Source organism: Merops nubicus, unplaced genomic scaffold (assembly GCF_000691845.1).
Source record: "Merops nubicus isolate BGI_N331 unplaced genomic scaffold, ASM69184v1 scaffold20535, whole genome shotgun sequence".
NCBI classification, from domain to species: domain Eukaryota; kingdom Metazoa; phylum Chordata; class Aves; order Coraciiformes; family Meropidae; genus Merops; species Merops nubicus.
This window is the reverse complement of record NW_008607876.1, coordinates 20,849-33,247: the sequence shown is the minus strand read 5'-3', so window position 1 is coordinate 33,247 and position 12,399 is coordinate 20,849. Positions and strand designations below refer to the sequence as shown.

Genomic DNA, 12,399 nt, shown 5'->3' with positions numbered 1-12,399 from the left:
TCAGCAGGACAGCAAGGTATTTACGCATATAGAAATGCCTACACCATGAACATAAAGAGCTGTCATGACTTTAATTGGTTTCTTTGCTGTAAAAATTTTAAATATTTCTGAAAAAGCCCAAATTACTTAATCTGCAATAGTGCTCCATTAAGTGAGTAATTAGGCTGGCTTTAGAGACTATAGTTCAGAGGAGTGGAAAGAGAATCATATATATGGTTATATACTGCAAATCCATACAAAATATAATCTTAATATACTAGTTATGCAGTCTATCAAGTACTTTGTATTATGAATTAATTTTCACATGGAGTTAACACATCATTAATGAATACATTTTAAATAGTTTGAATTCAACAGATCACGGTGTGCCTTAAAAACTGTACATTATACATTGATGTCTGAAACATTTTGCAACATTTATAGCCATATTACCATCATTAACTCTTATAAGTCATCTGCAATTGCATATCTAGGTAATGCACAGAAAATCATTCTTTATGAGAAGGGAGATAGAGGTTTGTAAATTATGTATTGGAAGAAAAGGCTTTATCGTAGAATATACTTTTTTCCTAAGAAATACACCAGAAACCATTAAGTCTAATTACTTTATCCTGACTCCTCTAAATTAGTTTGAAAATGTTGGGTATTTACCAAAATGTGTATTATTTCTTCAGGTTTTTTATCATCTACGGGAATCCCATTGACTTCCCTTAGCTCATCACCGACGTGAATAAGACCTACAGAAGACAAAGAGGAGTTGCTAAACTGTAGCTATATATTATACAAAAAATGCCATTAACATTCAGGTTTTTCCTCCCTTCTTCATCCACTTTAACTTAAAAGCTTAACAATGACAGCTACTGTCCTCACAGAGAAGATGTGTTGGTTTACTCACCTCTCTTCCTTCCTCCTGAAAAGTAGTGCTGTTTCTCTATGACTTTTCCAGACATTTTATGCAGATGTTTGAAAAATGCCTGTGCCAGTTCTTTTTCTAATAGTACATTCTTACTGCTACACAGCTGCAAGTACTGCAAAGATCACTTAGGCTGTGAGTGCTAATTTGTGGCAAAAATGCTTGCTAATTTAACTATATATATAGATTTACTCTATTACGCTAAGTGTAAAACAGCTGTCCTAAGATTCTCTTCAGTGAAAAGAGGCACTTCAGAGTATAATTCAGTTCTTGCAGACTTTGAGCATCCCAAACTGAACGACAGCAGTCAAGGATATGCTGGTAGTTTGAGAATTACCAGCTGAAACTCCCAACTGATATCCTAACGTAAAATAACGTAACAAACCCAAGTTCCTCCATCAGCAAGTTGTAATCTTGGCAAATCCTATAATTTCTAAATGGGTGTTTTCAGTTGGAAACAAACCACAATACACCTAAAAAAAACCCCAACTTGCACCTGCTAACTCAAAGATACCTGTCTGCAACTAAATGGTGAGAAAAAATTCAGCATGAATACTTTTACTGGTATTGAAATATCACTTTGGAAAACTGTCCAGACTCCAAATATTTTTGTTTGTGATAGTGATGTATTTCATTTCTACAAAAACCGCCATTCTATCTATGTTCCAAGTCCTGGAAATTGAATGGCTAATGCCAAGCAGCAACATCTTACCACTTCTATCTGCAGCTCCTCCACGCATTATCCTGGCCACCACAATTGCGCCAGTATGTTCATCCCTTTTAATAGTAGCTCCCTTGGGTGAAACAAAGAAAAAAAATGTTATTTGGTTAATCTCACCATAATTTTAATTCACTACACTAAAAACCATTTGCTTTGTAAAGCTGAGAAAAGCAGACATCGTATTGATATGTGAATAAACTAGAAATTATACTTGCTTGTGAAAATATACAAAATATGTTGCTCTACTCTCAGTCTTTTAAAATATGACTTCTTTCCCATTCAGAAGTAACTCATACATTCTGTATGCAACCAGTTTTTAAAAAAAAGGACAAATGACAGAAAAAGGTTACTTTTCAACATAGTGTTAACAGCAGCATAACCTACTTGAGCCTGCTGCTAAAGCTGTACTAAACTACTGCTGAAAACTGGTAAGTTGTTGTTTCTACTTTAAAACAGGCCACGTTATATATGAGTACAAAAAGTTTATCTGAGTTTGCAGTTGTTACTCTTTACACTTAGAACTGCCTGTACACTCACTGATCATAGTCTTGCTTTACAGTGCCATCAACAGAGACATGAATTTGAGAAGTGCCCCTGCACGTCAGGGCTCACCTGGAATACCCGCGGGACAGAAATGCAGAGGAGGGGAACATGTCCTGAGCTGGCCATGACTGTTTTCAGACAGGCATGAAGCATTTATGTAAACTGACATCATGTAGCTAAATTTCCAGTGAACAGCTGTCTGGATGAGAAAAATGCCATTGCAACCAGAACTGCCAGGGTGTGCTGGTGATGGGGAAGCAGCAGGAACTCCAGCAGCGACGAATGGGAAGGGCAGGGACACGAGGCACAGAGCTGCTGCTTCACCTGCAGTGCCAGCTCTTGCAGGCAGCTGGGAAGGAGCCGGGTGGGGGGGCAGGGAATGTTGGCCATACTCTGGAAGGCGGAATCCCCAGAACAGCAAAGGGAATTTTAGCTAGACAAGTTGTACTGCACAATCACCTCCAAAAGGGTTGTTTGATCCAGTATTCTGAAGAAAACAGCAGGAAAACAGCACCTTCTGACCAATAATTTTTTACCTACACACAATTACTTTGCTATTTTAATATAATTAGTTATCTGTGACAGCTCTAACTTTGTAAACTAACAGAGATGCTTAGGACTCTGGCAGACATAAATTTTCTGAAAGTTTCTGTATTTGTGATAAGCAAATGAACAGTATCACTTCACTTCTGAGTACAAGACAGTGATTAGAATTTTCTTCCATCAGAAATGTGTTGTGCTTGAAGAAAGGTACCAAAGGTATGAAGTTCTTTGAATAATTAAAGTGCTTTTATAGCTACTTCTCTGTATTTTTTCAGATTAAACATAAATATCATGTTTATCACTACTTCAATTTTTAACTGTTTCAGGAACATAAAGCTGAAAAATATACATATGAATAACAGGGGTGTCATTTTACTAGGATTAACATTTTTATTGACCATAAAAATTTATTTCCCTTTCCCTCTTACTCTAAAATGAAACACAAGACATTAAGACAAAAAATAGGAGATAAATTTAATTTTTCTATATGCAATTTGCATTTTTTTGCAAATAGAGAAAAAATTAAACAGTCACCACATATTCTTTTGGCTGAGATTTTAACAGTAGCCAGCACTCCACAGCAAAATTGATGTGCTCTGTTTGTGCATTTTATTTTACATCTGAAATTTATTAGTATGAAGTTCTATCCATAAGCAAAGTAATTCTGCAATTTGTCAGTCTTATTTTTATGTGGACTTTATACTGTAGTGACATCAGTAAGCATTTGTTTGCATTACAGTTTCAAATAAAAATGAGAGTTTCAAAAATATAAAGATTTAGCTGCAGTTAGTCTCACTTTAAAACCTTGCAATTAAGACTTCAGTGCAAAAAGAATTACATACTGTTAAATAAAGCATTAATGCTTCTAGCCTGTATCTCAGTATTAAGTTCTGGCCTTGCAGCAACAGCTGTTAATTTGAAGTTTATTATTAAAACCTGGAAAATTACATCTATTTAAAAGTACAAAGGATCTTTTTCTGCATATATCCATGAAAAAGGAAAAAAAAAAAAAAAAAAAAGCAGCATTAGGATGCTAGAACCAAAGATAAATACAGGACATTTCCAGTATATTGTCCATATAAAACAGAGGCTCTCTTAATTAATCAGGGAAAAAAAAAACTTGAACAGAAAGGCTTTATGCCTTCTATCTACAAATCAATACTATTAAATGCCACCAAACGCAAAAGGCAAGGGATGGCTGACAGACTTCCACTGTGATCACCCACAGCTACTCCAGCCCAGCACTGACATCTGAAAGTGGGTGCTTCACCCTGTTTTTGGACAGACCCTTGGAAAAAACTTGTATGCAACTGAAGACCACAGTATTGACCCAGAGAGCATCTGGAAGTAACAATAAAGCTCTTGCCCAAGAGGAATGGTCTCTTCATGCTCTATGCAATTACCACTACTAGCACAAAGTGAATTTTCCTGGCACAGATTATGCAGTTTGAAAGATATCCCAATAAAGGTAACAGGTAAATTGGATTTTTCAAACAAAGCACAAAATCGAGTTCCAATTTACAGGGAAATTAACCCAAGCTAGTTCACTGTCAACTGCTTCCTCTACAGCAATTCAGAAGTGAACGGGTATGCCCATGAGGAGCACTACTTGAGTTTATGTATTTTTTGCTGTACCTATAGTACACAGACAAAAGGGGGGTTCCTTAAATTCCCCTTCCCTCCCAATTTAAAACACTTAAAAAAGAAATCATCAAACACAAGTGGATTCCTTTTTGAAAACTCAAAGAGCTGATTTTCTGAAAGAGCAGCTTCTCTTGTACTGCTGCCAGCCCTGCTTAAACTATGATGTATATATAATCTGGCAAGAATTCCTCCTTATGAGATGTTCAGCTCCAGTACTTTCAGTTACATGTGCAGTGCAGCTCCTCATTTAGAGCTTTAAAAATGGAAGAAGGTTAGACTGGACCTTGAGAGCTGGAAAATATTTTCAGTGTTGCTAGCCAAAAGTGTAAGTTACCCTAAATGAGACATATACAGATGTAATAGCATAGTTCAGTTTAAAATACTTTTAAAGGAAAAATAAGGAGTTTGGAACCCATATGGTGATCAGACTGAGAAAATGTTTAAAGGTATACCATGCAAAAGCACTAAAAATAATACAAGCCCCTTCAGCTAGGTTCTTTCACTGTTTTTTTGTGTGGTGGTTTTATTATTATTATTTATTAATTTTAATTTGTTTTTAATGCAGTAACACTGATTGACGAGCCCCACTCAGTGTTTCATATATGTGACCAACCAATTACCTGCTAATTCCAGAACATAAACATTATAAGATTTAGTTTTAAAGAAAGACTAGCCTGCAAAATAAATTGCTAATAAGAGAATTTGAAACATTAGTAATATCTTTGCATACCTTTCTGTTAAACAAAAGCACACGCGAATGTTAAATGCAAAAAATTACTTCAATCTCTATTTTAAATCATTCTCTATTTAAAATACAAGTATCAGCTACCTGCCTTATAGTGAAGAGTTATTCAAAAGTAGATGATGCACACTCAAGTTGTCCCTACACCAAAATTAATCACGAATAAGAACCACTACAGGTACTCAAGAGTGAGAGGCAAGCAAGAGCTGTAGAATCTACACGGACAGAACATGCAAATAATTCTTTTATGCCACCACAAGTCACTTCACCCAAGTTCAGCTGTGGAATTTAGGTATCTAGGCTCCTCCTACAATTAACAAAAAGAAATAGGCAGCTCCAGAGAATGAATCATGTTTTCATTAAGGCAGGCATCTTAAATAAACAGCATGCTTCATTCTCTGAAGCTGCCCATTTTTCTCTTGACTATAGGCACAGCATAGAGATTAGTTTTCAAATAGCTAAATTTTTGTGAAGTGAACCTGTGTGATGAAGAAGCAACCCTCTTAACATGAAGAGGCATCCTGTTCAGCGTAACTGCATGTAACAGCTGCAACAAACCTGGAATATCATTTGGGAAATGGAGGCAGTAAGAGGCCAGGACCTGAACTCCTGGTAGCACAGTTGTACATATCAGGTATCAGGAATGCTAATCAGAACATGTCAGTGGCTGATAAAGCCCTGGAGAGGCAAGCATAAGAAAAAAACCCTCCAAGCAATCTGATAAAAAGCCTAATTATAGCCAGGTGAATTTTGTACTGTCTTTGAAAAGAGATGTTTCTACTTCTCTTTACATCGGGTTTAGAGATGTTCTAAATTACTTTGTTCAAGTAAAACCTACTAACATCATTTCACCTCACTTGAGTGAGACACTGCCAGAATGGCACTTGCCAATAAAGCATTTAGGGGAAAAAAAACCCAACCAACCAACACAAAATAAAACAAAAACCACACACACACAAAAAAAAAAAAAAAAACCACAAAAAAACCAAAAAGCCAACCCACACAGAACACCACTGTGGAAGGATTAACAAAAAGTTTAAATCATCTCTTCCAAAAACTCTAGGAAAGTTCAGACATCTGAACTCATGAAATCTGGCAAACAGAAGGCCTTCCCACAAACCATGTGTTTCCCTCTCTTTTGAGATGATTACTCCTGGGAACACAGGCTTCATTAATATGTGATTAATACTGGCTCAACACACCAGTGAGGTGTTTAACTGGGAGGAAAGAGCAACCAAATGCAAGAGGAAACATAGTGCAGTTTTATACAAAAACGGTCACTAGATACATTCCAAAGAAGTTAAGAGAGTGCCTGACTTGCTTAAGAGAGAGGATTTTTGAAAGTCCCCTAAAGGAGATATCCAAGTCAAGAACATCCAGGGTGTGCAGTTGATGTAAAACTTACTGCTTTGCAGAACAAAAAACACCTCTACTGTTTGTGTACAAATAGAGAATAAGAATGTATCTGAGATGAATGAAAAGTTCACAGCTCAGTGTCTTCAAGAAACCAGACAATCTCCAACCCAGAAGAAATACTGCATGGTACCTCAAATCTCAAGCTCAGTAGCAAGAATTCTGATATAATGATGCAAGTGGAAGTCAGACTTTTTGACTGGGCAACAGTGAATAAACTGAACAAGTAGAGACTCTTTGATCTGTACTAAGAACATCCAAGACTTTAGAACAAGCTCTGAAGGAAAAGCCATTAAAAAGGCATGGAATAAATAGAAAATGAAATTGTAAAATTTTAAATTGTTCAGTAAACATAGGTCATGGCATATCTTTTCTTTAGGAAAATAACTTCAGGAAGCATAAATGCAGTAGATCTAATATGCGTAATATAAACCTATCTTTATTTATTCTGCCATGCCATATTTTGCTAAGACATTATCAGAATTACTATTCATGTTTCTTCTCATCCCTACGTAAGGGAGCGGAAAAAAAAATCTAAATACAAAGATACAAATAACAGGTTTTTTATGTACTGTGGTGATGACGTCAGAATAAGTCACTATTAATCCACAAAAAAAAAAAAAGCCTGAAGTTAACATTAATAATGTTAAAATGGAACGAAGGTAGGCTATAGAAGAGGAGGAGGGCACTACATACTGTTTTTCAAAGTCCTCCTCGAGAACAAGCAACATGCAAAACAGAACTCATCATAAGTTCTTCTCCAACTAACATTAAACATCAAGAAAGGCTGTGTATTTGCAAAGACCACAAATACTCCTTTTCCATACAGATAAGGTACAACCTTAGAAATGTTAGTTAAAGGGCAGCTTTTGGAAGCCATTCAGGACAGAATCAGAGAGTGGTAGCGGTTGGAAGGGACTTCTGGAGATTATCTAGTCCAACCCCCTGTCCAAACAGGTTCAACTACAGCAGGTTGCCCAGGATTGTGTCCAGGGCTTCTGAAAGACTCCACAGCATCTCTGGGAAGCTGGTTCCAGTCTTCTGCTCAGAGCAGGACTACTGTCAATGCCAGATCAGGTAAGCCATCACTCGATGGTGTAGGTGGGAGATTGCACATCTCTGGTTAGTCTGCTCCAGTGCTGGACTTCCCACCTAATGAAATACTGTTAATTCTCATCTGAACCTCCCAGGGCTTCAACTTGTAGCCATTGTGCTTTAGCATCTTGTGTTTTAAAACTTGTGGTTTAGCATCTTTCACTGCTGAGAAAAGTTTTACTTTATTGTCCTTGTGAGTTCCTCAGTCTCAAGTATTTGTGGGTTTCAATGAGCTCCTGCCCTCATCCTCTTCTTGTTAACAGGTCTATCACAGATTCCATTATAAGGCTGTTTTCACCTTGGTAAATAAACTAAGCAGTCTTAAAATGGAGAACAGAATTCTCTCACTTTTTTTCCATTATTTTCTATGGCTGTCTTCCTGTCTAGTAAAAGAAAATAATAAAATTTTCTGTTATCTCCTTGGCGCAAGAGTTGTGCTAAGTACAGATACACCTTTTAAGAGACTGTCCTGGTTTTGGCTGGGATAGAGTTACTTTTCCTCATGGTAGTTCTTAAGGTGCTATGTTTTAGATTTGTGATGAAAACAGTGTTGATAACACAAGGATGTTTTCGTTCCTGCTGAGCAGTGCTTACACAGAATCAAGGCCTTCTCGCCTTCTCACCCCACCCCACCAGTGAAGCTGGGAGGACACACAGCGGGGACACCTGACCCCAACTGACCAAAGGGATGTTCCATACCATAGATGTCGCGCTCAGCATATAAAGCTGGGGGAAAAAAGAGGAAGGAGGGATGTTTGGAGCAACAGTTTTTGTCTTGCCAAGTAACAGTCATGTGTGATGGAGAACTGCTTTTCTGGAGATGGCTGAACACCTGCCTGCTGATGGAAGTAGTGAATGAATTCCTTGTTTTGCTTTGTTTGCACATGCAGCTTTTCCTTTACCCATTAAACTGTCTTGGTATCAACCCATGAGTTTTCTCACTTTCATCCTTCTGATTCTCTCCCCCATCCCACTGAGGGAATCGAGTGCCTGCCTGCATGGAGCTGAGCTGCCAGCTGGGGCTAAACCAAAACAGACACACGGGTATCTGGAAGAGCTCAGTATCCCACCAGTGTGAATGGGACAGAGTGGAATTTGAGGAACAGTCCGAGGATAACCTTCAGGTAAGGTAACTCTATTTGTCCCTTTAAGAGGGCTTAAAATCTCAAAAGTTAATATACAATATATATAAACTCATGTAAGTTTTCAGAAAATATCCCAGGTTTGTTTCCAAAGTTGCCATTTATCCAATCCATTTTGAGATACTATTAACTTACAGTATTTAACTCACAAAAGTCTTCATGGCAAATCAAGTCTGAAACATGAAACTATATAAATTAAGATTTTACGAAGCAAAAACAAGTGTTTTCATTAACACTTAAAATAAGCTGCTCAGTTAGAGCTCAATCCATACTATATTTTCAAATTTTTTCACACATTTCAAAATTAATACTCTTTCTGATACGAAATCCTAAAGCAAGTTTGTTTTTTTATTTAAAGACTTTCTTTGATTTTAAAAAAAAAAAAAAAAAAAGAAAGCTTAAAGTCACAATTTTGGGAGAAAAAAAAAATTAAAATGTTAAAACTACATAAAAACTTTCCATATGGTCAAACTTATAATTATGCCCATCAGCACCAACAGTCAGTCAATACCAAAACTTATTTCTTGTCTGTTGATGCCAGAAATCCAGCAAGAAAAGAGTGATACGAAGATATGTACTGTGGGACAAGCTCTAACAGAGGCATCACTCTCCCACGGTCATCTCCAGCACAAAATCACAGCCTTCTCAAAGTAACTTTGCAGGTATTTCTTCAGGATTGCTATCCATTAAAACAAATATCCAGTATAACATAAAACAAAGCTCTTACTGGTTTGTGGGAGAAAAATAATATAGTTAAATTTTATACAATATGACTCCCACTCTACAGCAAATAAAAATAACCAAATCAGTAAAGCATTTTAATATTCTTGTAATACAACCTACGTTTAGTCCTTTCATTTTTCCAGATATCCCCATGAAGATATTAACTTTCTAGTATTCATAATCCAAAGTACAACAACAGACATCTTAAATTTGCCCAGATTTCAATTCAAGCATTTAAAAATATGTTTTTATGCTTTCTTTTCAGTGTATCGAAAGGTCACATATTTTAACATGAATGTTAACAGGCACAGTTCACAACAAAGGTCAAGATTTCTTTGGGGATTCATTCTCCCGCTCTCATTTTAGAACAAGTTCATGATCTGAATTCAAGATAAAAGATGAATACATTATTCATCTAAATGCTCAGACTGGCCCATGTGTATAATGCTCAAACACCATGAATGAATAAATTCTTATTATTCCTTTCATATGCTTCACAAATAATGACTGCGAATGGAGGTCACAAGTGTACTACTGAACGTTACGGATAAACACACGTAATGTCCCTCTACCCACATTTCACGTTCATGTCACCCAACATGTTCATCTGAACACTCCCCACCCTGTGTGTGGGGAACAAAAGACAGGGTTACTTACCAGTGGTTCCCTGTTTTTGACAAGCCTGATTATTTTAACTGAATCTTCTTCTTCATCAATATCGTCAGGCATGGGGGGCAAGACAGGATCGTAGCTCTTCTGAGCAACAGTATCATGTACAGAGAGCAAAGCCTGGGAACAGTAACAGTCAGGATATTGTTTGGCATAGGAAAAGTTTATGAAAGACAAAGCAGAAGACATTGTTCATACATGATCTACAAGCATGATGTATGTAGACTGAATATAATTCTTGTATACAACTTTAACACGCATCAAACTGATGAAACAACTCCATAAAGTATGTGTTATCATATACACAAAGTATGCATCTAGTCAATTGTGGACACGGAACAGTGTCTTCATGCACAAAAATACCAGGTGTTTTGCACATTAGCTTGAAATTACAAGAATTATGAAGAGGATAATACCCAAGTCTCCTAAAGCAAGAACATCTTTCTACTTGTACTAGATAACAAATTTCTTTGATACAGTGAGCAGTCCTATGAAGCAAATAAGCAAAATAAGCATCTTCAGATACTTCTGTTCAAGCATGAGATGCATGACATCAAGGTGTTGCCCAACCATCCCCACCAGATGAGCTGTGGAAGCTTACCTGGTTACTGGACCCCTTTCATACGGGCTCCAAATTATGCTAGGGATTTTGTAATTTCTTATGGAATTCATGACTGAGGTTGAGGAACATATTGCTGAAACAATCTAGTTCAGGCAGGTGTATATTGACCACCATCGGGTATGTCTTGCCTCCTTTCTTTCTCTGTTGCTTCTCTAGCTCATGAATAGCATAAACAACAGATTTTTCTAAGTAAAGCCTAACAAAGCCTGAGAAAAGGTTCCATTTTGAAAATATAATAATTTATGGACTTGCAGAAATTAAAAGATCTTGAAAATCAAAGGAAGTTAGAAAGTTCATTTCAAGGCTCTAAAATAAATCTCAGCTGTAATCTAAATTTCACAGCTCTTTCTAGAAACAACTCAAAAGTTCTCTATTTTGAAAAGTCTTCATTATTTGTAAAAACTTTTAAACTGGTGAAAAATGGTTAAGTAACACTTTCACTTTTGTTGCAAGACCTATGCATTATAGCAAGAATAAGAGCAACACCCATATGGATAATTCTAACTGTTTTCAGTTGCTTCTTGCCTCTAAATAGTTGAATATTTTACATTTTGATGTGATATTTTTTTTCCTCAGGGATTCAATATTACAAAATGATGGTTTGATTATCAGAAGTACTTTGCAAATTTATAACCTTCTCTACAATAAAAATAAAGTGTTTTGGAAAATAGCAAGAAGTGTAGGATAAAGCAGAATACATTAACCCTGTAGGCACCTTTAAAGTATCATATCAATGACTGCGATAATGAATCTATTATAACAATTACAATAATGCTGAAGAAGAAACTCTTTAATGAAGAAAACCAGAAAATGGCTACATTTCTCTGATGCCAGTTTACCTGATACTAAATAAAAGGCAGGTAACATTAGACTGAGTATACAAATTACCAGAAACTGTAAGTTCTCAAGGATAACACAAATCTTTTTAAAATGCATCGTACTTCCAGGTATTTTCTCCTGAATGGATAACAACAGAAAACAATTTCCAAGCAATGCTACAAACTATCATGTCAAGAGCAGAAAGCAAAAAGTGTATGGTAATCTTGAAAATCTGAAGTTTAAATTTGAAGTTAGGTCTTCAACAAAATAAATACAGAGGAAGATCATGCCTGCTTCATGAGAATTTGCTATTCTCTTAATAGTTTATGTCTATTGTACAACTTGATAAAAACATTTCAACACACTGGTTATTTCTGGTTTTCTTCCTAAGACATAGTTATGATTTTGTATAATTTACCATCAGAAATTACCAGATCCCTCCCTCCAAAGATTAGTTTTAGTTCAGATCCGGGTTAAAAACCTCAGACTAACAATTATGGTTCCTCCTGGAAATGTGTATTATGAAGCACTACATATGTAAAAAGCCATGAAATCACAAGCAGACTTCTAATGATGTATGTGAAATATCAAAGATACACTAAAACAAAAGTATTGTTTGCTTTTACTTCAGGCCACTTACAGTTAAGACTTCTATGACTAGTCTTCTGCAATTACATTTTTCCACATAAAGCTAGGGCACATTCATGGACTGGTTCAATTTAATGAGGTTCTATATTGCAGTTTAAAAACAATCAGGCAGATAGAGAAAACAGATGAAAATAATCTAAAGCACCACTTCCAGAGTAAATG

At 36.3% G+C, this 12,399-nt stretch overlaps 1 protein-coding gene across 1 annotated transcript in view; it reads right to left on the bottom strand.

Annotated features, from left to right (window-relative positions):
- The window catches only part of MPP7 (membrane protein, palmitoylated 7 (MAGUK p55 subfamily member 7)), a gene marked incomplete at its 5' end in the record, with an annotated part of 60,444 nt that overhangs the window by 33,489 nt on the left and 14,556 nt on the right, over positions 1–12,399 (bottom strand). Inside the window, 3 exons of the mRNA XM_008940115.1 lie at positions 652–737; positions 1,626–1,707; positions 10,137–10,268. Coding sequence (XP_008938363.1) covers positions 652–737; positions 1,626–1,707; positions 10,137–10,268 — 300 coding nt within the window. The remainder of the gene's footprint in view (positions 1–651; positions 738–1,625; positions 1,708–10,136; positions 10,269–12,399) is intronic.